A 23,791-nucleotide genomic window follows, 5' to 3' on the forward strand; every position below is an offset into this window, starting at 1 on the left:
GACGCTGCAGGAAGGCGCGAGTCGGCTCCGTCGCTGACGGACTGGCCGGCGGCAGGCACCGCGGACGGGCGGGCAGCCCCCGGGCACCCTCATCCGCGTGCCCCGGGGGGGTCGTCGCCTGCTTCCCGAGCCTGGCGGGCGTTTCCCCGTCTCCCAGCCGTCGCCCATCCCATGTCCTTCTTCCGCAGGTGAGCGGCGGGCACCTGCCTGGTCGTCCGGAGGTGGCTCCGCTGCCGCCGGCTCCTTCGTGTCCCTGGGGAGGCCTGTCCGGGCCTCCCCCACCCCCCCCCACAGCTGGTCCTCCGGGGGCCTGGGTGGTGCTGGCCCAGGTGCTGCCAGCCTCCGCCCCCGCTGTCGGTCTCACCACGGCCGCAAACCTCCTTCCTACAGAGCGTGCGGTTGTCACAGCCGCAAAGAACCTCCGGTGACAGATTTGGTGGGACCGCTGTGCGGGGGTCTCCTGTTGACAGAGCCGAGAGGAGGCGGCAGACGCGAACGCGGTGAGGCCTGGGGGTCTGCATCTGGCCGCCAGTGGCCCCCGGGGCAGGCGTGGATGGCCCCCCGCCCCCTGGGGGTTCCCTGTGGGGCTCGGCAGGCCGGTTCGGAGCGGGTTTCCTGCCCTGCACCTGCGCCCCTCCCCCGGGAAGCCCAGGTGAGACGCCCGAGCCCGGGGCCCGGGGCAGGGGCCTCACACGGCCCCTCCTTCCCTCCCGCTCCCCTCAGTCACTGTCGGCCCAGCCGCCGGCCCTCAAGCTTGTCCCCCAGGGACATGGAGGGGCACCCCTGGGGCAGAGGCTCCTCCCCGCAGTGGGGAGTGCCCACCACACTCCTTCCCTGTGCGCCCTCCTGGGGCCAGACCCGGGCTGTGAGCTGGGAGTCGCCACGGTTCCGGCCCTCGATGAGCTCACGGTCAGTCGGGGGCGGGGGCAGCGGCTCAGCCCCGAAGTGGTGAGGGGCCCAGGGGACCCCCAGAGCACCCTGAGAGTGGGCAGCAGGGGCCCTGACCTCCCGGGAGTGAGAGCTTCCTTCCACCTGAGCCCCCGGGACGGCAGGGCCGGCGGCCAGGACGGTCGAGGGTTGAGGGTCGGCAGCCAAGGGTCCCGGCGGGCGCAGCGGCCTGGGAGGGAGCCCAGCACACTCCAGGAGCCCTGCAGCAGCCCCCGAGCCAGGCCAGGCAGGAGGGGGGCGGCGGGGGGTGCTGGGCGGGGAAGGCCGGTGCGGGGCTGGGAGGCCTCGGTGGGGAGAGGCCTGGGCGGGAGCCGGTGGGGGCGTCGGGGCCCCGGGGCCACCCAGGGGACCCGAGGCCACTGCATTCAGAAGCAGAGCTGTCACACGTGACGCTCGGCAGGTCCCTCCGCCACCCTGGGTCCCTCCACCGTCCACGCCTGGGCCCAGCCCTCGGCTGCCACGTCCCCTGGCCCCCCTGGCGGTGACCCCCCAGGACTGGCCTGAGCCCCTTGTGTCTCCTGAGTCCGAGGCCCCTTCCCAGCCTGCAGGGGCCCAGCCCACACCCGCTGCCCCGCAGCCGCCCCTGCGCCCCCTCCGCCATCCCGACACTGGGGCCCCCTCATGCCACCCCGGTCCCACCCTGGAAGGAGGCCCGGCCACCCTGGCCCCGTGAGCAAGCTGTTGCCCGGCACGGCTCTCTGCCGACGGGCGCAGAGGCCGACGCCGCGGACCAGCTTTGGCACTCGGGAAGGCTTTGATTGCGAGGCCCACCGGTGCCCTGGCCCCGGGGTCCGGCAGGGACCGAGGGGTTCAGCACCGGCGTTTCTGGACAGCGGACCATCGCTTCCGGGAGGGTCACGCGGGCCCGTGGGTCCACGGGGGAGAGTGAAGGGCCCCTCCCGAGGGTCCGCCCTCAGCTGTGGTTCCAGCCTCCAGAGGGGCCGGGAGGACGGGCCGGAGCCGGCCCTGCGGGGACGAGCCTCCAGGGGCGGGGCTGCCACGTGCCCTCCCAGACCGCCGGCCCCCACCCCGGGGAGAGAGCCGCCTTCTTGGCCCCCATGTCCACGGTAAGACTCGAGGGTCCTGGCGTGGGTTCCGGGCTCCGGGTCGGCCCGTGCGAGGGAAGGGGTTTGGACACGGGGCGGGGGGGGGCCGTCGCAGGTTTGAGGGCCGTCGCAGGTTTGAGGGCCGTCGCAGGGTTGAGGGTCAGGGCCAGCGCGAGGCCCTGGGGAGAGGGGGTGCCCTGCCCATCCCTGGCCGGCGGACCAGCCTCCCCTCCTTCTGGCCTCCAGTTCCCGGGCTCCCCAAGCTCAGGGGCTTGGTGCCCCTTCCGGTCCCTGGGGTGACGAGGGTAACGGGCAGGCCCAGGCCTGGAGGGCCGGGAAGTGCCCGGTGTCCCCGACTCCGGCGGCTCCTCCGAGGGCCAGCGGGCTGTGGGAGCGCCGGCCTCCGCTCCCGGGCCAGGCCGCCGCCGCTCACAGCCCCTGCAGCACTGCCGGAACCGCCCGCTGGCCCTCCGGAGCCTTCTCCGCCCTCCAGCCCGGTCTCCCCACCCGGCCCACCGCCCAGTGGTGTCCGCCCCTGAGGGCCGCAGCTCCTGGGAGCGGGGAGCAGAGGGTTCCCTCCGGGGAGAATGAGCGGCCGCCCCAGGGGCATGGGGGGGAGGGGACCTGAGGTGGCATTGGTGCAGCCAGCTGGATGAGTGTCAGGGAGTGCTGGCGGCAGTGGGTGGGCTCAAGCCCCTCCAACTGGCCCGGTGCCCCAACCCCCACTGTATGTGCCCAGCCCCCGGGGTCTGAGCTCAGTGTGAGAGCGCCCTCAAGGTCCCTCTGTCACCCCGCAGGCCCAGGGGGCCGGCCCTGCCCCTTCCCGGCCTCAGCAGGGTCCCCGGAGCCCCGAGCGGCTTAGGAAGCGTGGGCCGAGGCAGGTGCGCAGCCGCTGTGGGTGGGAGGGTCTGGTCGTCTCTCTGGCCTCCAAGTCTGGCCTCAGCCCCGTGGCCAGGCCTGGGGAGGGAAGCTTGTCGCGGTGGCTGGCCCTGAGAATGTTGGGACGAACCCCTCCCTGGGGGCTTTGGGGGCTCCCCCACGCTCCGGCCCTGGGAGTGCAGAGCCCCCGGAGCTCACAGCCTGTCGTCGAGGCCACCTGACATTTCTGCTCTGCTCAGAAATCCAGGGGCCTGCCAAGTGCCTGCTATTTGCCCTCCCGTCCGCCTGGGAGGCCGCGGCTGCCAAGCCCACCGCGAGGAGCCCACCCCGTGGGGGTGGCGGGCTGGGCGGGCCAGGCGGGGGCCGGGCCGGGCCTGGGGGGGTGGCTGCCCAAGAGCAGTGCCGGGCTCCTCTCCGCCCCGCCCTCCCCCCTAGGGCTGCGCTCCCCTCGGAGCGCCGGGGGGTGCCGGCCTGCAGGAGCACCCCCACCCCCCCAACCCCGAGCCAGGGCTGTGGGGGCCGTGGGGTGCCGAGCCAGGGCCGGCGGCACCGTCGATACTGGGCATTGACCCGAGTCTCCCGGGGCGGGCCTGACATTTGGCCGGCGTGCCCCGAGTAAATGTGCCCGGAAGGTCACGGAGGCACAGACTGTGTGCGGTGGAGGCGTGTGCGTCCCGAGGAGGCTGGTCGTGTCTGCGCGGCTCGGTGACTCCAGGCCGCTGCTCAGCTCTGCCCTGGCGGCGGCTGCCCCGGACGAGGCGGGGCGGCAGGGCTGGGGGGGCGGCAGCCCTCTGGTGGGACCGGCTGCCGTGCTGCGGATGGAAGTCTGTGGCTGTTGGCGGCGGGGACGTGGGGTGCAGATCCTGCAGCAGGGAGCCGGGCTGGCTCTGGGGTCTATCCTGGTTCCGGGAGTCTGGTTACCAGGGACACAGACTCAACTCCCGGCTTTCAGGCATGGCTGGATCAAGGCTCTTAACAACAACATGAAGGCTCTGCTTCTTCTGAATTAGCTCTGCCTCCCTCTGTGCTGGCTTCGTTCTCACCAAAGACGGCTCCTGTCACCTCAGCAGCCCAAGGACAGCTGCGCCCCTAAAAGTCACAGGAGCCCTTGCCTGAGCCAGTCACTGGCCCTGGTGACACGGTGCCCTCGTGGGCTCCCCCTGGGGCAGGTCACCTCCCAACCCCAGAGTGTGAGTTCTCACCTGGAGGCGAGGAGCGATGTGACGCTGTGGGCTCGGGGGAAGGGGCTCCCCCAAAGCAGCTCCCATGCGTGTCGTGACCCTGAGCTCCCACTCGAGTCCCAGGCACCCCGCTCTGCCTGGGGTCCTCCAGCCTCATGCCGGCCACACCCTTCCGAGCCGTCTGAGCCTGGGGGAGCCACACGGCAGAGCGGGTAGAGCCAGCCACGGGGCACGGCGTGGCCCCGGCACCAGGAGAAAGCTAAAGGCAGGCACGGGGCGGGGCTGCTGCCATCTGCAGGGGTGGGGGCAGGCTCCCTGGAGGAGGCGGGAGCCAGGGTGCTGGTGGGACCCCCAGAGGCAGGAGGAGTTTGGTCGAGGGCCCTGTGTTCAGCCTTCCCAAGCATCCTCCCTCCTGCACGAACTGGAGGGAGTTGGCTCGGGTCTTTGCCAGGAGCCCAGGTGCGGCCTGGTGGCCGCCGAGATGGGCCAGAGGGGAGCGGCTCAGAGGCCCAGGGGCTGGGGCAGGTGGCAGGCAGCTTCGTCGGGAGGCTCCGCCCCCTGGGCCTCTTCTTCCCCTCCCCTCCCCCAGGGCTCCCTGCGTGGGGGCTTCCCTGGGGCAGCTCAGCGCCCCCTGCAGCCCACCCAGGCGTTCGGCGTTCCGGTGGGAAGAGGGCTGGGGCCACCCTCTAAACCAATGTCAGTCTTACCGTCCTTGTGTTTTCTAGAACACTCTGAGCACTTTGCGAGTCTGGGCTGTGTCCTTGCTGTCTCCTGGCCCGGGGGTTCTTTCCTCAGCCTGTTGTCTGGTCAGTCTGGCCTAAACCTCGCCTCCTCCAGGGAGCCATCCCTGATTGCCGGGACGGCAGCCTGCCCTCTGCCCTCTGGCCCCCTCCAGCGGTGCAGTGCGGGTGGTGGGGCTCGCCTGTTCCACCCGTCGTGTTGGCTGCTGCATCCTCAGCATGGGGATGGACAGATGGACAGATGGGCAGATGGGTGGGCATGCATCCCGGGTTGGAGCAGAGCAAGCCTGTGGGTGGGGGCTTCTCTGCAGGGGGCTGCCCTCAAGGCCCGGGTGGGGCAGGGGGCCCCCCCAAGTCCAAGGCTGAAGCCCCGAGTCTCCTCGGCCTTCCCGTAGTCCCCACCCTTTAGCTCTGGGTCAGGGGGTGGGAGGGTAATCCCCTGTCACTGTCAGATGGGCAGGGAGCCCGGCCCGGAACGGTGCCCCCCACCAGCCCCGGGAGGCTCCGGGGCTCGCCCCTCTGAGCGGGGCTGCAGGCCGGACAGCTCAGGTGGCTGGGGCTGCAGCCTGTGTGTGACCTCGAGGGGGGGCAGAGTTTGGAGTCCCTTCCCCTCGACTTCCAACCGCTGGGGCGGGACTGCCACCCTGCGCCCCAGCCACCCTGGTGTCCGGCGCACAGGCCTGCTAGGGCCCCCAGCCGGGAGTGGGGGGACCCGTCTGCTGCCGGGCAGGCTCACACCACTGGCAGCGGGGTGGGCGGGGCTTACCGCCCGCTCTGGGCACCAGGGCGAGAGCCCCAGGGGCCGGGGTGTGGGGGTGGGGCTGGTAGGGAGGGGAGAGGGGGTGCCCAGGTGGCCAAGGCTCCTGCCCCTTCCCAGCCCAGAGGTGCTGCTCTCAGGGGGACTCTGGGCTGTGGGGGCAGGCCCGGCGCCCCATCTTGGAGGGCATTGTCCTGCTCCCCCTCCGGTGGGCCGCCCCTGCACCCCTCCTCCCCAGCCCGGCCCCCGGAGCTGCAGGAAAAGCCGGCCCAGGCCTTGTTTATTTGTGGAGAGTTGTAGCTGGCTGGGCGGGAAGCGAGCCTTGTCAGGGGGATTTAACTGTGGGTCGCCGTGAGTTTGAGGGGCTCAGGGGGAAGAAAGAGAATTCCCCTTCATCTCCCCCAGCTGCCCCCGCACAGCCCAGGGCGGGTTTCCGGGCAGAAGGAAAGGACCCCCACCTGGGGGCGGGGCCGGGGGGCTGTCCTGGCTTCCTCCCTCGGCCCCTGGGGGGGCCTGGGCTCTGCCTTCTGGAACCTGCAGGCAACGTGGGCCAGGGGTCTGGGGCCCACCCGGCCTCTGGAGGGGGCCCAGGGTCGGAGCCCTGTGGGAAGTCTGTGCGGGGGACAGGCAGGTGTCCCTGGCCCGGGCCCACTGCCCGGGGAGACTCCCGCTTGTCGGTGATGATTTATGATCAAAGGGGCACCAGGTCCCTTTGTCTGTGACCCAGGGCCCGCCTGTCTGTCAGCCCTGCTGTGGGGGGCTGGAGGGTGGGGACCCCGCAGTGGAGGAAGAGACGGGTCTTCAGGGCTCCCTGTCCCGGGGGGGCCCTGCGGCCCCTCCCCACCCGTGGGCGGGCGAGTCTCACACCCCCTTGTCCATGTAAGCGGCTCCTCCGGCCTGCCTGGGCAAGGGCCCTGACTCCTCACCAGAGCATGGGGGGGTGGGGCCTCGTGGCATCGGCTTCCGTGGAAACTGCGATTATTATGGGAAACAGCCAGCCTGGGGCGGAGGGGGCCGGCGGCCACAACCAGATAAAACGGAAAGAACTAACTAGGGCGCCCGGGCCGCTCCCGGGGAGACTCCCGCTTGTCGGTGATGATTTATGAGCGACCGCCGACCGGGAGCGGGCCCGCCTGTGCCGGAGGCCCGCCGCCGCCCCCGCCGCCCGGTGGGTGAGCCCGCGGGCGGCCCGGCCTCCCCACAACGACGACAAGCGGGGCCCTTCGTGGCCCGGGCTGTTAACCCCGGCTGCCTGCATTCCAGGGCCAGGCTGCTGGGGGGAAGGGAGGGGACCGCTGGCCCCGGACTTGGCATGGAGGTGGCCAGGGCATATGGATGGCGGCCGCTGGCGGGGCGCCCATGCCGGGTGCTGGCTCCTGGCCCAGCGCGAGCCCGGGGCGGCGGCGGCGGGCGGGCCCTCCGTCCCTCTCTGCCCCGTAGAGGCCCTGGCAGGGCCGGCCCGCAGCCCCCGGGCTGCCCGCGGAAGGGCAGCGATTTGTCCTCGCGCGAGGCCGCCAGGACCAGATGGCGGGTCTTTCCAGCCCACAGAGTCCGCTGACCTTTGAACAGCGGCCGCGGGATTTCAGTGAATGAAAGGGCCGCTCTGAATGCGCCCAAATGAGACGTTGCGTTTCCATACATTTTCTTTCCAGCCCCATCTGCGGATCTCATATTGACCCGGAGTTATCTGCGATGGGGAAGTTATTAATTCTGACAGATATAAGGGAGAAGCTAATATTCGCCTTTTACAAACACCTCATATTAATCTCGGCCCTGTAAACCGGGGCTGCACGCCGGCAAGGGCAGCTGGCGCCGGCCCGGAATCCGATAATGAAAATCGGGGAGGGTTAATTTCAGGGACGGGAGAGGAAGGGGTGCCCGCTGCGAGGTCGGAGTCACAGGGGCCGGGCGGGCCCCCGGGGGTGGAGCGCGGGCCTGGACGCCGGTGCTGCGGGGCGGGGCTGGCCTGGAGGGGCTGTCAGCCCCACCCCCGGGCTCCGGCCCCGCGTTCCGGGGGCACAAAGGCCAGGCTCCTGCCCGACCTGGCGGAGAAGGAGGCTGCTACTCCGCTGTCTGAGGCCCTGAGAACCCCCCGTGGGGCTGCCTGATGGAGTGGGGGGGCCTGCCCTTCCTCCCGGGCGGGCTGGGAAAGTGGGGAACGGACGGGGGAGGAGCTCGGGATTCTGGGTAACATGGGGCACGGGCCGGAACTCGAGGTAGATGCTGCCTCAGGCACGCCCTTTGCCCTCAAGCGCACCCTTTGCCCTCAGGCCCTGCTGGCCCCGCCGTCCATCCTCCTGTTGCTCCCCAGGGGCCCCCTTTCTGTTGCAGGCCGGCCGGGTCTCCTGCACGCTCCCAGGTGTGTGGGGTGCCGCCGGCTCCCGCTCCCGCCCACCTGGTCGGGCATCTCCAGAGCCTCCCTGGGTCCCAGCTCCGAGTCCGTCCCCGTGAGGCCTCCCCGTGGGAGGCTCCTATACCGCCACGTGTTGGATTGTGCCCCCCACATTCCTGTGGCTTGATCCCGACCCCCAGCACCCACGTGCGGCCTCCCTGGCAGACGGGGCCACGGCGGACGGAAGTCGCTGGACGGGGTCGCGCTGGAGCAGGGCGAACCTGAGGTCACTACGACAGTGTCCTTGTAACAGGGGAACACTGGGACGCACGGCGATGCCCCGTGGATGGGGGACGGTCACTGGGGCGACGACGGGCCCGTGAGCTCAGGACGGCCCACGGCAGCCTGCAGGCCACAGGCCAGGCAGATGCAGACCCCCCCTCCCGGCGCCAGAGGGAGCCTCCGGCCGCGTGGTGGTCTCAGGCTCTGGGCGGAGACAGGCAGGCCCGCGGTGGGAGCCGCAGGCGCCGTGGTCCCTCGCGGCGGCGGCCGACACACCGACCCGCACGTTGCCTCCCTCGCCCCGTGGCTACATGCTGAGCGGGACCACCAGGGACTCCACGAGGGAGGGGCGTGTCCGGCAGCCATCGGTCCACCCTGCTGGATGCCCGGCACATCGCAGGTCCCCCCCGAGTAACTGGGGGACCGAAGGCCGAGCACCTCGAGTCTCTGTGGGAAATGGAGCAGGCGGCCTGGTGCCCGGAGCTGGGACACGCACGCCGGACCTGCCCCGACAAACAGCCCCTCCTGCCCTGAAGGGGCGGTGTTTGCTCTCCCCGTGGGCCCTAGGGTGCCGGGGGGGAGGTGTGAGGTGGCGGCTGGGGAGCCCTGGGGACCGCTGGGAGCTTGTGGTGCCCCTGGAGGCCCAGGCCTTGGCAGTGGGTGCTCCCTGTCCATCCTCCCCGAGGCCCCCAGGGCAGCCATGGCAGCAGGACGGCCTCGCTGGGCATCACGGCCACGCCCTCCATTGGTGCCTGGATGTAGATGCGCCTTCCACGCCGTGGCACCTCGCACACCGTGGTGGGTGGCGCTCAGTCATGGGCAGATTTGCTCCCTCCGTGTCTCTGGCTGCCAGACGGGCAGGACCTTGGCGACCTCCGAGTCTGCCCTGTGCCGAGCCGCCGAGTCGCCGGGTGAGGCTGCTGGGGCCCAGAGAGGGGGAGAGGCTTCCCCGGGGGCGCACAGCAGGGCGGGCAGAGCAGGGGCTGGGCGGGGGCTGGGGCTCAGTCGCTCTGCCTGGGGAGGGGGCGGGGGAAGCCCTGGTTGTGGGGGGGGCGAAGCTGGGGGCTCGGGACTCTCTCCTCCTCTCCCCCCACATCAAACCCAGGTCTTTGGGGCTCGATTTTCAGAAGCAACTGAGAAAACTCTGAGGAATGACTTCCTCACCCCCTCCTTTCTCACGCCCTCCTCCTCTCCCACACCTGGCAGCACACACCTGTGGTTCAAGCAGCCCCTGGGGACACGGGGGCGGGGCCTGTGTGGCTCTGCTGGCCCTTGAAGGCCAGACCCTAACTGCTTCTCACGGCGCAAGTCACAGAGAGCCCATTAACCTATGGGAAGCAGAGGGCGTCTGAGTGAGTGTGGGTGTGAGTGCGTGTTGAGTGTGAGTGTGTACTCGCGTGCCCTCCCTTCCCGTCCCCTGCGAGGTGGGTGGTATCTGAGACACAGGGAAAGACCCAGGTCCTTTGGTGACTTGTCCCCACTCCCCACCAGGCCTGTCCCTCCCAGCTCCGTCGGCCCAGGCCTCGCTGGGCTCGGGGCTGAGCCTCCACCGTGCCCCACGCGGGGGCAGAGGTGGCTCCCTGTGGGCAGACGACAGGCACTGGGGTGGCGCTGCCCCACAGGGAGCACTGACCGGCCAGCGGCCAGCGGCCAGCGGCCAGCGGCGGCCCTGGCCCGACCCCTGTGAGCCCGGGCTGGCTCTTGGTCTGCGGCCACGGCACCGCCCGACGTAGCGTATCGCCAGCATTGTGATCGGGGAATCAACACCTACACGATCTATTATTCATTAAGTGTAACCAATGTATAATTTAAAACAGTGGGTTTGTCAAATATAATGATAGGTCAGCATAATTTTCTGCCTCTTACTAATATCTATAACATCTTTGCCTTAGTCAGCTCTATTTAAATATGCAATCATTTACGGCTTTTGAGAATATTTCTGTGCGCTTCCCAATTTCCGATATTCAACGACGACGGATTTTATGCTGACATCAATAGCAAACTATTAAAGACAGTATTTCATTATTGGTTTTTCATCCCAAAAGTTATTTACAATTATATACCGAGCACTAATATTAAAGGGAACCTTTTAAATGAGGTGCTATCTACTTTAACAATATGTCTGTCACACAAGGAGATTGTGTTTAAAGATTTTATCAAGAAATGGTTGTTTGCCGAGGTTATGTTTTGTCCATGAAATATGCATTTCATATCTCTTTCATTTCATTAACATAATTTAATTTGCGCTTTGCATTTTGTGCATAATACATATTTGATTTACAAAACAAATATTTCCATTAGAAAATGAATTTCATGCAGGCAAAAAAGCAGAACCAAATGATGTATTGAAGGAAAATAAGAAGAAATGAAATGCGTTTTCTCAGTCTATTAAAAAATCCATGGCATTGACGGAGAGTGCACTTAGTGCTACATTTAAAAAATAGCACATATGTCAATGTATTAACAAATAGAATTGGAAATACAAATATTTCCCTATATCAAGCCAAGAATCTCTTTATTTTAATTGAGTTGATTTAAAAGCCCAACTACAATTTAATTTTTATTTCGTGGCGTGGTGCTGGGGCCGGCGCTGGTGGGGCCGCGAGGGGCTGGCAGCTGATGGAGGGAGATGGCTGACCTTAAAAACGGCTTTTATTGACAATGGAGGGACATGGTTGAGTGGGGCGCGCAGGAGAAGTGGGCCCTTTGTGGTCCGCAGCGGGGCGGTGCGGGGGGCCGGCGGGCGTCTCGGCGGCTCCCCGCGTGCTCGGCGGCCCCCCCACCCCGTGCCTGCCGGGCCGCCTCCCCTGTGCCCGTCCCTTCCCCCAGCATGACCCTGGGGCTGGGGGGGTCCAGGGACAGGGCCCCCAGAGCCTCGGTGGGCCCTCGCAGGAGACAGGGGCGGTGGCGTCGTGGGGTCTTGGAGCTGGGGGATCCTTCAGGGCCTGCGCCCCTCGCCTCCATGAGGGGGGCGACCCCGGTGGGTCAGGGGTGGGCACGCCCCGGTCAGTGTCCGCACAGCGTCATTCGAAGGTGACCTGCTGGGCCGACGGTGTCGGGTCAGTGATGAGAGGGCGCTGGACGCAGCGACCCCACCTCTGTGCCAGTCACTGGTGGGGGGCACCAGGGGACCCCCACCCGGCAGGCCCCCACCCGGCAGGCCCCAGCTGCTTCGGAGCTCACGGAGGACAGAGGGGTGCTGGTGCTTCAGGGAGGCCAGAGGGGCGGGGCCTTGGGGACGGGCCACTTGAATGCAGCCCCCCGGATTCAGAGAAGGACACTGAGGTGCCCCCCTGAGGACGGTGTCCCCCCCACCGGGGAGCCGTCCGCCTGGCCGCCCGCACTCTGCTCCTGCTCGCCGACCCGCGGGCTCTGTCCTGGGGGGGGGGTCGCAGGGGCCTCACGTGACCCCCCCCTGCTGGGGCTGCTGGGAACGCCCGTGGCCTCGTCAGAGGAGAGTTGGGGGGCCGGTCATGGGGCTTCCCCGGGCCCCACCCTCCAGACACCGCCCGTGTCCCTCTGAAAGCATTGTCCCTGCGCCTCGGAGACCCTCTGCGAGGTCCCCTCCGTCTGGGAACCCTGTGCTCCCCCATTCTGGGCCGGCCTGGCCATCCTCAGCCCCAGGCCCTGGGGGGTGGGGAAGGCCTGGGGTCCCCTGTCACCTGCTGATGCCCCCGCTCACCTGCCCCTCCCGGTTCTCCGCGCCCCCCCCCCGCCCCCCACCCTGGCCCGAGGGAGCGGGTGTCCCTTCTGTCCCTGGCTCCTCTCTCCAGGGGTCGCGTCTCTCCCGGCCTCTCTGCGGCGTTAACGGTGACTTCCTGGGCGTTTCCTCATTCTAAAAAAAAAAAAAATAATAGTGGCTTTAAACATGGGAACACGAAACCGACCCTCCCAGCAAATTTTTCAGTGAACATCACAATCGGGGAACAGGTCGATGTGGATGAAGGCCCCGATCACACCCCAAGTCCCTGGGCCTGGGCCGCAGGGGCGCCGGGGACGGGCAGAGGCGGGGGGGGGGGCGGCGGGCCGTGGGGACCCGGCTGCCAGGGCGTGCGAGCGCACGGCCCCGGCCGGACACTGCCGGGCTCTCGGGGGCTGGAGGACCCCCCCCCACCGGTTCCCGCCACGCCCTGTCCAGGCCCCTGTGCACGGCCCAGGGGCGGCCTCTGTCCAGCTCGGGGGACACTGTCCTAGAGGGCCTGGGCATGGGCCCAGGTGGGCCCAGGTGAGCAGGGTGGCCCGTGGGTGTGTAAGACTGTGTGCGTGTGAGTGTGTCAGGGTGTGTGAGCAGGAGCACACGGAGCGTCCCCGCCCCGCAGCGATGTCCCACAGCCACGGGGGTGCCACGTGGCCGCACTGCACTCCCCCTGGGGGCACCGCTGCCCCTTCTGCTGCGGGAATGCTCCCCCCCCGCCCACACCCGAGCTGTGGTTCAGAGCCCCCCGGCTGTCCTCAAGGGGCTCCGAGCCCCGCACCACCACCAGCCCTTGCTGTCCTCTAAGGGGCAGCCCCAGCGGGCACGTGAGGCCCCTCCGACCCCGTTCCGCCCGCCCCAGGGACTGTCAGGCGCTTCCCCCTGGGAAGGGTGCTGGGCGTGGCTCCGTGGGCTGCGGGAGAGGGGACAGCTGGGCCGCAGAGGGGGGGCTTCCCGGGGGTGCTGTGAGGTGCCCTAAGGGCGCCACAGACGCCGGGGCCGGCCAGGGGCACAGGGCCTGTGTGGTGGTGGTGGTGGGGGGGGTCTTTCTCCCCTCCTCCCGCCCCCCCCCTCCTGCTTGCCTGAGCCCGCGGACAGGGACCCGGTTCTGTGTCCATCGGCCCCTAAGAGGCCCCTCCGGGCCCCGCCCAGCCTCCTCGGCACAGTGGGCACCTGGCCACGGAGTGGCTGCTCCTGTTTGCGGGGGGTCAGGCGTCCCGACCCGAGGCAGGTCCTGGCCACCGCGGGGCGTTGCTCCGGGGAGGGGGCTCCTTGAGGGCCGCCCGACGGCCGGGAGGAAAGCGCAGCCGTGATTTAGGGCGGCCGGCACTGGACGGGACCGGAGCCCCGACGCCCCGGACCTCCGGCAGAATCACGGCTGCGCGGGAGGTCGACGGCACCCGCGTCCCTCGCCGACGAGCGGCATAAATCTCTGTTTTCAATGTCTAATGACATGTAAAATATTTAAATTTGCAACTCGGAATTATTAAGCTGCCAAGGTTTTCCTGCCTATTAAAGTGTATTCTTGCCCGAGAATTTACGGGGCGCCCCATGCCCGCCGCCAGCCCCTGGTGGGGGACAGGAGGCATAGATTTGTGGTCTCCTACCAGCAGAAACTTCAGAACCTGACCCTGTCGACGGAAAATTCATGTCTCTCGCTCGGGGACAAACGCATTCTTTGTAAAGGCGGCCCGTGGCCAGCCTTGGGCCTGTGTTAGTTTATTGTCGCTGGTTGATAACGTTTAATGGAAAAGATACAAGAGTGCCAAAGAATTTTAATTATTTTTGTGATAAAGTTATATGTTCGGCCTTGAAAAAGTGGAGATAATGCGGGATTCATTATCATTCGCCGTGTGTTTAAACAGACGACACAGAATGCAAACAAAAGCAGATGAAATTTGAAAAGTATTATCAATATTGCAGATAGCAGATGCCCTTTCGAGTCAGAACAAGCATATCTCCTATAGCAACTTTACGGTTGAGCAGTTTATTCATTTCTATTAGAAGGCTGTACGTCTCTAAAATATGTAGATGGTATCTAGCAAACCCAGCCAACCGGGCGGGTCACTCGGCCTGTTTTCCCAAATTTATTGTTTCCCTGCCGCAGGCCCGCCCGACCCGAGGGGCATGACCGCGGAAGGGGGGGCGTGTTGTGCCCTGCCCTGTCTCGCCCGTGACTTTGGGGGGCTCACGGGGGGACGTCGGAGCATGGAGTCTGACCGCGGCGGAGCTGGGTCCGCCTCTGTCTGGGGCCTGGATGTCGGGGGCCGGACGCGAGGTCGCTGGGCCTGCCTGTCGGTAAACCGTCCGTTCTCCCTGGGGCCCCCCCACCCCTGGCACTGGGGGGGTAACAAGCCCAGGGGCCAGTAAGGGGCACCCCGCGGCTTCCCTGGGGTTTGGCTTCGCCTCGACAGCCGGAAGGTCCTGTCTTCTTGAAGGCTGGGGCCAGCCCTGGACAGCGAGATGGTCCCCAGGGCCACCACCTCCCGTGGGGATTTGGGCAGATCTGCGGGGCTGTCCTGGCCCGACTGTCCTTCCTGGGGGAGGGGTCAGCTCTGTCCCCGAGCTGAGTCAGCGGGAGAGCCGCGAGCCCCAGCTTTGCAGCCGGAGAGAGCCTGGGCGAGTGGCCTCTGTGGGGCCGGCTTCCCGCTGTGTGTGACGTGGGTGAGGGGCATCTTGGGGGTCGCTGGGGTTAGACGAGGGGGTGCATTCGAGTGAAGCCCTCGGCTCCTCCCTGGGCCTGGGGGAGGGCTTGGTGCGGGGGGCCGGCGTGACCATTGCCAATCGTGTTGGTTTCCCACCGATGGCCCCCCGGATGCACAGGACGTTGCCGTGTGCCCAACGGGGCCCCTCGTGTGGCTGCCGCCCGGCCTGGGCCTTCTCACGGCGGACCAGGGGAGTGGCAGCCGGCAGCCGATGCAGTGGGTTCAGGTCCGGGGCTCCCTGGCTGCCCGGCCCGTCAGGCCGCCGACAGGGTCTCTGACTTGGGGTGAGGTCGAGGCCCCTCACCTGGCGGTGTGAGCTGTGGGGGGAGGGGCAGCATGGCAGTGTGCAGGGCGGAGGTCACTGTTGTGGGGGGGCCCAGGGCTGCTGTCGCTGGCCCCGAGAGGGTGGGACAGTCCCGGTTCCGAGCCACGGGCGGCCCGGCCTCTCCGGCCTCCGGCCGTGTTTGGGCCCCGGCCCTGACACAGGGAGGGACGCCGTGTCTCGGACTCGGAAGCCTCCTCGGTCATCCCCAGTGTCAGGGGATGAGGTGGGAGCCCGGAGACCGGAAGGGCTAAGGGGCACCGGGCCCTGCCTGCGGGACCTCGTCTTCCCCTGTGGGCCCTCTCCAGCCCTCCAGCGGGGTGCGCGGCGGCGTCCTCCCTGGTCTCCGCCCCCCGCCCTCCTCTCTGAGGCTCCCCCGTAGCTGCCAGCCCGGGCCACCTGGTGCTGGGGTGGGGTGGGGTGGGGGCCAGCTCAGCCCTGACTGGGGGGTGCCCAGAGCAGCCCCACACCGACACCCTTTAGGGACCAAAGAAGTGGGCGCCCGCACCCCAAAGTCCTTTCCATGGCTCATGGCCCTGGCTGCTCCGGTGCATGCTGGGAACGCGGCTCCGTGAGGACGGGGGACCCTGCTGGATGGCTCGTGGGAACCCCAGTGCAGGCCGGGCTCCCCGGTGTGCGTGGACAGGGGCTTTGCTGGGGAGTTTTCTCACCTGGGGTCAGAGTGTAAGGGTGACGAGGAGCAGGGTGGGTGGCAGGCTGCAGGCCAGCTCCTGGGCACGGCCTCCCCGTGAGAGAGCGCAGGAGTCTCCTGAGCGATGCCGCGGTTGCCCCGGAGGAAGGAAGGGCCAGCCCCACCGGGGCCGCTGCATTCACTCGCCCGCCTACAGCGGCCAGCGCTGGGCCCAGGGGGCTGCCGAGAGCCAGAGGACCGCCGCCCGGTCCTGCAAACCGCAGGTGCCTCCCCCCGAGGACTGTCTCTGGGGAACCGGGCATTAACCTGTCAGAACCACACACGAGGCGAACCTGGAGGAGACCCAAGTGTCCCCCGTGCGTGTGTGGAGCGGTGGCATCCTGGGCGCAGGGGTTCCCGAGAGGGGCGCTCCTGGGAGGGGACAGGGGGCCGCAGTGAATGGCAGGGGCCTGGTCGGTGATGTCGGAACGGGGCTTGGGTCTCCAACAGAGCTTCTCTTTGGGCGACGGAACGGCTGTCCCGGCTCAGGCGGCCACGGCCCGCTCCGCAGGGCGAGGGGCTGGAGGAGCAGGCCCCCGCCCCCCGCGGCCTGCAGGCTGGGGGGCCCAGAGCAAGGGGCAGGCAGAGGCACCGGGGCCTGGCGGGGACCCGCGTCTGGTTTCCGGGTGGACGAGGGCTGCGTGCTCCCTGCTCACAGGGCCGTGGCCGGGAGAGAGACAGGCTCTGCCCTGAGGACCCGGCACCTCCCGAGGGCCCCCACCCCTGCAGGCGCCGTCCCCCGAGGACTGGGGCAGGACACCTCCACTGGGCCCCGGCCACCGCAGCCCTCCGGTCCAGCTCCACCCGGCTGTGCGTGCTGGGGAGGACAGCGCGGTCACGCAGAGCGGGGACAAGGCTGAGGGAGACAGTGCCCAGCGCGGCGTGTCCCTCCTCTCCGGTCCCCGATGACTCCGCTGTGCCCAGGGGAGAGCCCGCGGGCCCCGGGGCCTGCCGGGAGGACCGCAGAGGGGACACCACCCCCGCTGCCCCGCTGACACCCTCCTCCCCTCCCACGCTCCCGGGGACCCTTCTTCCGCCCGGGCTGAGGCCCCTGGTTGGTGTGCTTTGAGCATCTGCCCCGGCCTGTCCCAGCCCCAGGGAGTCAGGGGCCCCCGGGAAGTCAGCGGGTGAGCTGCGGGGGCCCCCAGGGTCCTGTGATGTTGTTGTGGGGACTCCCCAGCCCCCACACCCCCACTGCAGTGGGGTCTGCACCCCGGGGCTCACTCACCTCACGGGAACGCCAGTGCCACCTGGAGGCTGACGCGGCTTGCCCTGTTAAGCCCTCCCCTGTCTCCCCATCTTTTTGAGGGGCGGTGGCCGGGATGCTGAGCCCCCCCCCTGCGCTGGGTTCCAGCACTCAGACAGCTCCGTGTCCCCCGGAGGAGGCCTGGGCAGCCAGGGGGCTCCAGGGCGGGCATTGGGCCATTTCAAGGGCCCTCAAGGGCTCCCTGCCTGTCAAGGAGACGTGGGCGGCCAGGCTCCTCCCCCGGCCCTGTGATTATGCAATAGATTTAAAGTCTCCGATACCCACAAATCTACATCAAAATATGTTCTCTAGCCATAGGGAGCGTCTCGGAATTGTTAACCTTCTCCCCAGGTACCAGAGGTAACATACTGTGAGATTAGATGTATATTTTCGTCAAGCGGCACCACCCACGGAGGGGTTCATATTTACATCTTTTGTTGATATTTTTTATGGATTAAAAGCGCCTCTTTGCTAGGTGATAATTCTGCTAAGTACTGTAATTTGCTGCCATTAATATTTGTCTGAGTCCTCGTTTGCAAAATATATTTGAAACCACGCTAGAAAGTCGCGTAATTGCTTCTTTGCGCGCCGGGGAAATGAGTCGGCTCCCTTACCCGGCCTTTATCCTGTTAACCTCGGGGCGGGCGCTGCTCGCGGGAGCCCGGGGAGTCGTGAGCGCGGCGGCCGCGGAGTCCCGGTGTCCCCGGGGGCGGAGGCCGCAGCCTGGCTGGGCCTGCTCCTGGGGCTTCCGGGCGCACCTGTGAGCTGTGGGTCCGGCCCGCTGTCCCCCTGGACCGCAGTGGGCGGCGAGGGATGTTGCGGATGCCTGGCCCCTGCCCGGGCCTTAGCCTGGGGGGCGTGGAGAGAGCTGCCCGCTCCCCCTGCCCTTGGGGCGCCGGGCCAGAAGCAGACACCCGCCCTTCCTGGGCCTCTGTCAGGGCCGGGCTGGGCCGTGGGGGCCTTGCTCCCCTGACCCGACTCTCCCCAGGGAGCATGTGCGTGACTGGCCGTGTGTGCAGCCAGGCCTGGGGAGGGGTGCCGGGCGAGGCCCCCGCTTCCTCAGCGCCAGGGATGGGGGACACTGTGGCTCAGGGCCTGGAGCCTGGGGTAATTTGGGGCTCTGTCTCCCAGGGCAGCGGGAGCCCCAGCAGGGCCCGGTGCTCCCGGCACGGCACCAGCCACTCCCCAGGCCTCCAGCCCGGGGCCGGGGGTGTTCCGCTGGGTCCGGGGCTCCCACCCTCGGCCACGGCCTCGCCCCGAGGCAGAGGCAGCTGTCTGCTGGAAGCCACGCCCCTGGGCCGGGCGTCCGGAGATTCTGGGGTGCCACGGGGCCACGGCGTCTGGCCGGAGTGCGGTGAGCATGCGTGATCTGTTTGTGCGTCTGTGGCTGGGGGGACAGCCCGGCCGCACGGGTGTGGCCGTCTTGTGGCAGAGCCGGACCCGAGGCCCGCAGCGCCCACCGCACTGAAGCTCCAACCTTCCACGTCCACTGTGTCAGCTCTCGCCCCACTGGGGGGCTTCTGGTCAACCCCGGGTCCGGGGGCCCGAGGAGGGTGCGGGCCCGCTGGGGACCGTGGCAGGGAGGTGGGCGGACGACCCCGTGCTGCCGAGCGAGGGACCAGTCCACCGGCCAGTCCTCGGCTCTGAGCGTCGGACCCGTGGTCTGCGGCCCCTCCACGCCCCTGCTGGATGCCCGGGGGGCCTACGGTGACCTCTCCCCGGCTCAGGTTCCCCGCCTGGGGGACGGACAGGCGGCTTCAGAGGGTCTGAAAGTCGGCCACACGCCACCTTCGGCCTCCTTGTGGGTTTGTCCCCGGTCGAGATGGAGGTGACAGTAGTGGACAGGGACTCTGGGGAGTGCTGGAAACTTCTGTCGGCCCCCTCCAGACTCGGGGGCCTGGTGCTCTCTCTTCGGACCCTGTGGAGGTCCGCTGGGCCTTGCGGGGTGAGCGGCTGAGGACCCCCCAGGCTTTGGGTAGACGGAAGGACCCTCCCAGTGGCCGTGAACTGACCCCCAGCCTGGGCTCGGAGTCCAGGTGGGACCCGTGTTCGGACCCGCAGTCCTGCGGCCACCAGGGCGGAGGAGACTGCGGTGGCCGCTCTGCCCCGCGCCCCAGGCAGGCCGCCCCCCCAGCCTGAGGCAGCCACCCGCGGGCCCTGCGCACCCCAGACAAAAGCCGTGCCTGCCTCCCCAGCCTTTGCGCACATCTGCATTATTAGCAATGCTAATACCATTCTGCACTGATAAATAATTAAACAATTATGGTCATGAATCAATAAGTTTAGCACATTTTTTCATCAGCAAATTGTACTGTATAAACAAGAAATATAAATTACCAAGTCTAATTCCCCCCTAAAATTATAAGCATTTTATATCTAATAATTAAAAAAGTATTCAGATTCAATGTAGGGTAGTTAGAACTTTAAAGAATCCTTGGCTCCCACCAAACACCGTTCCATTGTCGTGTTTTATGTCTCTGAATCTGATTAACATTTTGAGATCCGGCCTCAGGAATCTTCCTTTGTTAGCTCCCGGAGAGGCCGCCGAGACCCCCCCCATCCCTCCCCGCGCCCCCACCCTCCCCGCCGGGGCGTCCGGCGGCGTCCAGGGCCTGGGTCCCCGGGGTTGGCCGGAGAGCGGGGGCTGGCGGGGGCTCGCGGCTGAGCGCGTGTGGCTGTGCAGCCCGGCCTGTGGGCTCCGTCCAGCCCTGGGCCGCTGCCCGTCTGGCCTGCAGGCAGCTGTTTTGTTTTTATGTTTTGTTGTTAAGTTCAGATTTTTTCCCCAGATTTTTCGGAAAGAAGCGGAGGCGGTGCGACCCCAGGTGCACGGTGTCGGAGCCCCGTGCACACGGGGGTGTGTGTGGCGGGGGCGGGTGGTCCCCCTCGCTCCCCAGCAGTTCGGGGCTGCAGCGCCCCTCGCGCCCCTGCCTGTCGCCGTGGGCCTCTGGGATGGCGGCTTCTGGTCGAATGGTCGGCATCCCCTGGCCCCTGCCTGCCCCGAGCGTATAAGGTCAAGGTCACCGAGGCCCAGGTCCCAGGCACTGTACAGGAGGGGCACCGGGTGCCTGGCTGGGAAGTGGCCCCGTGACAGACTTAAGCTCACACCCAGGCGGGCACAGTGGGATCTTGGGTGTCCGCCTCCGGCTGCGCAGCCTCCTCCTGCCCCCCCGTGGGGCTGACCCGCCGGCCACAGGCCTGGCCAGACCTCCCCGGGGACAGCGGGACGTTCGGGGCCTGGCTGCCGCTGCAGAGCTGGAGGCTGAGGTTTGTGGACAGGTTCCTGTCACCCGAGACGCTGGGGACGTGTGCTCTTGCCTGTCACCTTCTACACGGAAACTCCCGGGCCGGACTTGGGCTGGGCCCCACGCGGCTGAAGGCGGCCCGGGGGCTGAGGAAGGGGTGCAGCAGGGTGACCTGGGCAGACGGGCCACAGTTGCCGGTGGACCCGGGGTCCAGGCCCTCAGGGTCACCTCGGGCCCCCACAGTGCGTCTGGACCCGGAGTCACGGTGCCAGGGCTGCTGGTGCGGGGCGTCTCTCCCTAGGGACTCGAGGACGTGCCTCTGAAGGGAACAGTGGCCCCTGGGAGCGGCCATCAGCCGGACAGACCGGCCACCTGGCGCAGGCGGGCTGCGCGCCCGGAGAGCCTGCGCCCCCGGCAGCTCCGGGAGAGCTGCCCCGGGCCCTGGCCGGGTGCTGGGGCGAGGACAGGGGCCCGAATGACCACGAGGGCCCCAGGGCCCGGGGTCAGCGGGGCTGGGCTGGGGGTTCTGAGCCCGGGGACAAGGCCAGGTGAGGCTGGGGGCCCAGGGAGGGCTGGGAGGGGTGGGGCCGCACAGAACGCCTCCCGGAGTCTGGGCCCGGGGGCTTGGTTCCTGGTCCTCCAGGGTGTCCTAGGACACGCCTCTCCACTGCCCACCTGGGGAACCAAATGGGGACACGCGCCCGCCAGCCTGACCCCGTGCTCCGGGCCGTGAACTCCTGCAGCTGCTCAGGGTGTGTGAGTGTGTTTGTGAGTGTGTGTGAGTGTGTGTGAGTGTGTGTGTATGTGAGGGGAGGGTACCCCAGGGGGCAGAGGGAGGCCTGCGGTGTGGGCCGGGGGGCAGCGCCCCAGAGCACCTGGCCCATGGCGGGGTCCGGTGCAGGGGTGCAGGGGTGCGGGGGTGCGGGGGTGCAGGGGTGCAGGGCGGTTGGGGATGGTCCGGCCTGGCAGGAGGCAGAAGCCGCTGACTCTGGGGCCCGGCCAGTGTCGGAGGAACCAGGGCCCACCGCGCTTTCAGTCCCCGCAGGCAATCCCCGGGGTCACACCAGCGGCCAGCGCGACCCTCCCAGTTTCTCCCCGAGGTCTGGCCTCTTTGCCTCCATGCCCGCCCCTCCGGCTGCGGGTGGAGCCGGGCGGGGGCACCAGCGCCCGAGGGCGGGGACCGGGGTTCTGTCCGGCCCGGGGGCCCGGTGGCTCTCAGCCGCACGTGTGGTGAGTTCTGCTCCCTCTGCCGCTCACCTCGCTGTTCCAGGGCGGGCACCTCCATCGCCGGGGCCGCCGCCGAGGGAACACGGGGGCCGGCGCGGCAGGGACACCGGTCCGGACGGCCCCCGTGACGCCCTGCACCCTGACCTGCCTCCTTCCTGACCCTGCGTCCGCGCCAGCCGGGCCGCCGCCGCCGCCTCTGCAACCGGCTTTCGCTCTCTGGTCCCGGTTTGGCACAAGTTTCCCACCTTGTCAGCGTCTCTGGTCACAGAGAAGCAGCCCTCCTGCTTCCTTGTCTCTCCGTGTTTATATTTATTTATAATTTAAAAACATTTTTGCAGGGGCTTCCTCGGCCGCCCAGCTCCTCCCTCCGCAGCCCTGGATGGGGCCGGGTCCCTGGGTTGTCACGAGTGTGTCCGTGTCTCCATCTACACTTTTAATGTCAAACCAGCGCTCACATTCCGGATTAGCTCACAAAACTGGATTACACAAAGCCAGCAGGTTTAAAAATATTTCAAAGACGTTGCTTTCATGCTTCAAATCCTTGAGAAGCCAAACACACTTCTGAAACTAAGTCTTGGGTTTTGCTGGGGAAAAAAAAAATAAGGAAAGTGTTTAATAGCACATATGGCATAATTTTATTTGACATCTGTTTTGTAACAAACAATATTTAGCTCACTTATTTGCTGAATGATACAGCACACAGTGCAAACAGAAAGTCCAATGAACAGTTTTAACAGAGTTTGTAATGTATCAATATTTATTGCAAAAGAATGCAAAACTTAAACATTTAAGCGTGTTATTGATCGTAATATGCAAAACATCGATCACCGCAACGTTGCCGTCGCGAGCAGGAAGTGTGCGGGGTGCTGGCGGGGCCGTGGCTGCGAGGTGCGTGGCGGCGGGAGGTGCCCACCGGCGCCCGGCGGTGACATTTCGTCCGGGGCCCGCTCCCCGCCGCCCCACCCTCATTTGCATCCCCCTGTCCAAGACAGCTGTCAATATATTTAGGACGCATTAGCTCATAGCGGCAACATGGTGACACTGTTGGCTCCTCTGCACGGAGGGGCTGATGTTAATGGAAACAACGTTGCAATGCTGGGAGCTCGCTCCGCTGGCAGCCCTTCCAGGAGGCATCCCAGGCACGCGTGGCCCTTCTGCAGGGATTATCGAGGGGCAGTGGTGCATGCCACCGCCTTCTTCTTCCCCTTCTTTTTTTGTTCTGAAGTCTCACTACGCAATTTGTGCACGGGCTCGGACGGCAGGGACTGGGGCTGGGATGGGGCCGGCCGCCCCCTGGTGTGCAAAGCTGGGGGAGGGGTGCGGCCCAGGCGCTGGGCCACGGGGCGGCAAGCAGGACGTGGGCGCTGCTTCTGTTACAGGCGTCGGTATCGGGAAGGGGATTTTGGAAAACGGTTAAACAGACGGTTCTTCGGGTTCTGGGCAGGAAGGAAGAGCCAGGTGTCGCGGTTCTGCCAGGTTCTGGGGGACGGTGCGTTTGTCCGAGACGAGACCTCAAGCCGGACACGACGCCCACGTGTCTGTCGGCTGCAGGCCCCCTGAGGGCGACTGGAGCTTAACCAGGAGCCCCCCAGACGGGGCTCGGGAGAGGAGCCCCGGGGGTGTGCTCTGGGGCCTGGACGTCCCCCAGGACCAGGGGAGTCCCACGGGGGGGCTTCTGTGGGCCCTCGGACTTCCGCAAGGATGTCGGAAGTGACGGTGACCCCTGGCTGGCGCCCGGTGTCCAGACACCCGGCAAAGATCGCAGCACGCCCCCGTCCTGTGTCCCCCACCCCGGCCCGGAACGCCCCCTCCAGGTTCAGGGGGCTGTGGTTGCTCTGAAAAGCCAGGGTTTGTGCCTTCCGTCCCCACAGTATTAAAAGGGGGGTCCACTGAGACCCCCCGTGGGAAACCCCTGGGTGCCCGGCCCAGCGGAAGCGCTCGGAAAACACCGGGTGCTGTGCACGTGGCTCGCACTCACCGCTGGCGCTCCGCGCCTACGGCGACACCGGCCTGAGGCCTTGGCCTTGACGCAGCCCCTCTGGGCCTCAGCTCCCTCCTGCTGGCCTGGAGACGGCACCCCTGTCCCTCGAAGCGACCCCCGTGAACGGTGTTGGCAGCGTGCCCGGCGCAGAGCGAGCCCCGTGGCTCGGGGCGGCAGGGACAGAGCGGGGCCGCGTTCTGAGAGCCGGGGGCGGGGGGGGGGTGGGCAGCCCTGGCAACGTGGGAACAAAGGGGTCTGCAGCTGGGGAGGGCGGCCCTGCAGGGCCGGCGGGGTGAGGCCGAGATCACCTCCCCTGTGGGAGAAGCTTCTGGCAGCTGTTGCGGCTGCACCGGCTGAGACCGGTGACTCGGAGTGAAACCTGGCTCGGGCGGTGGCAGCGCTGTGGGGGGGTGTGTGTGTGGGGGCCCCGGGCAGCAGCCCACCCCCTGTCCTCGGCAGCCGGCAGGGGACAGAACGCAGAGGCGAGCAGCGTGCGCGGCCAGGAAGCGGGGACGTGG

General features: G+C 67.3%; 1 protein-coding gene across 1 annotated transcript; it reads right to left on the reverse strand.

Moving 5' to 3' along the window:
* Positions 1 to 723: 723 nt before the first annotated feature.
* On the reverse strand, positions 724 to 21,350 carry LOC123806144 (collagen alpha-1(III) chain-like). Its single transcript, XM_045819154.1, has 12 exons — positions 21,227 to 21,350; positions 20,885 to 21,027; positions 20,146 to 20,384; positions 19,929 to 20,103; positions 18,301 to 18,559; positions 17,438 to 17,612; positions 16,338 to 16,394; positions 14,661 to 14,881; positions 11,481 to 11,542; positions 4,076 to 4,241; positions 3,523 to 3,786; positions 724 to 1,307 (listed from the first exon to the last, which is right to left on the reverse strand). The coding sequence occupies exons 1-12, from the start codon at positions 21,348 to 21,350 to the stop codon at positions 724 to 726; spliced, it is 2,469 nt and encodes an 822-aa protein (XP_045675110.1).
* Positions 21,351 to 23,791: the final 2,441 nt, after the last annotated feature.

Source organism: Phyllostomus hastatus, unplaced genomic scaffold (genome assembly GCF_019186645.2).
Source record: "Phyllostomus hastatus isolate PE091 unplaced genomic scaffold, TTU_PhHast_1.1 phas_scaffold_345, whole genome shotgun sequence".
Taxonomy (NCBI): domain Eukaryota; kingdom Metazoa; phylum Chordata; class Mammalia; order Chiroptera; family Phyllostomidae; genus Phyllostomus; species Phyllostomus hastatus.

What these genes read in the sequence shown, in the direction of transcription:
- LOC123806144 (XM_045819154.1), bottom strand. Translation starts at nt 21,350, where the DNA reads ATGGAGGTGCCCGCCCTGGAACAGCGAGGTGAGCGGCAGAGGGAGCAG. An exon ending in GTTAACAGGATAAAGGCCGG is followed by an intron (nt 16,395 to 17,437) that starts GTAAGGGAGCCG and finishes TGTCCTCCCCAG; the next exon opens with CACGCACAGCCGGGTGGAGC. An exon ending in GTGCATCCGGGGGGCCATCG is followed by an intron (nt 11,543 to 14,660) that starts GTGGGAAACCAA and finishes CCCCCCCCCCAG; the next exon opens with GACAGAGCCCGCGGGTCGGC.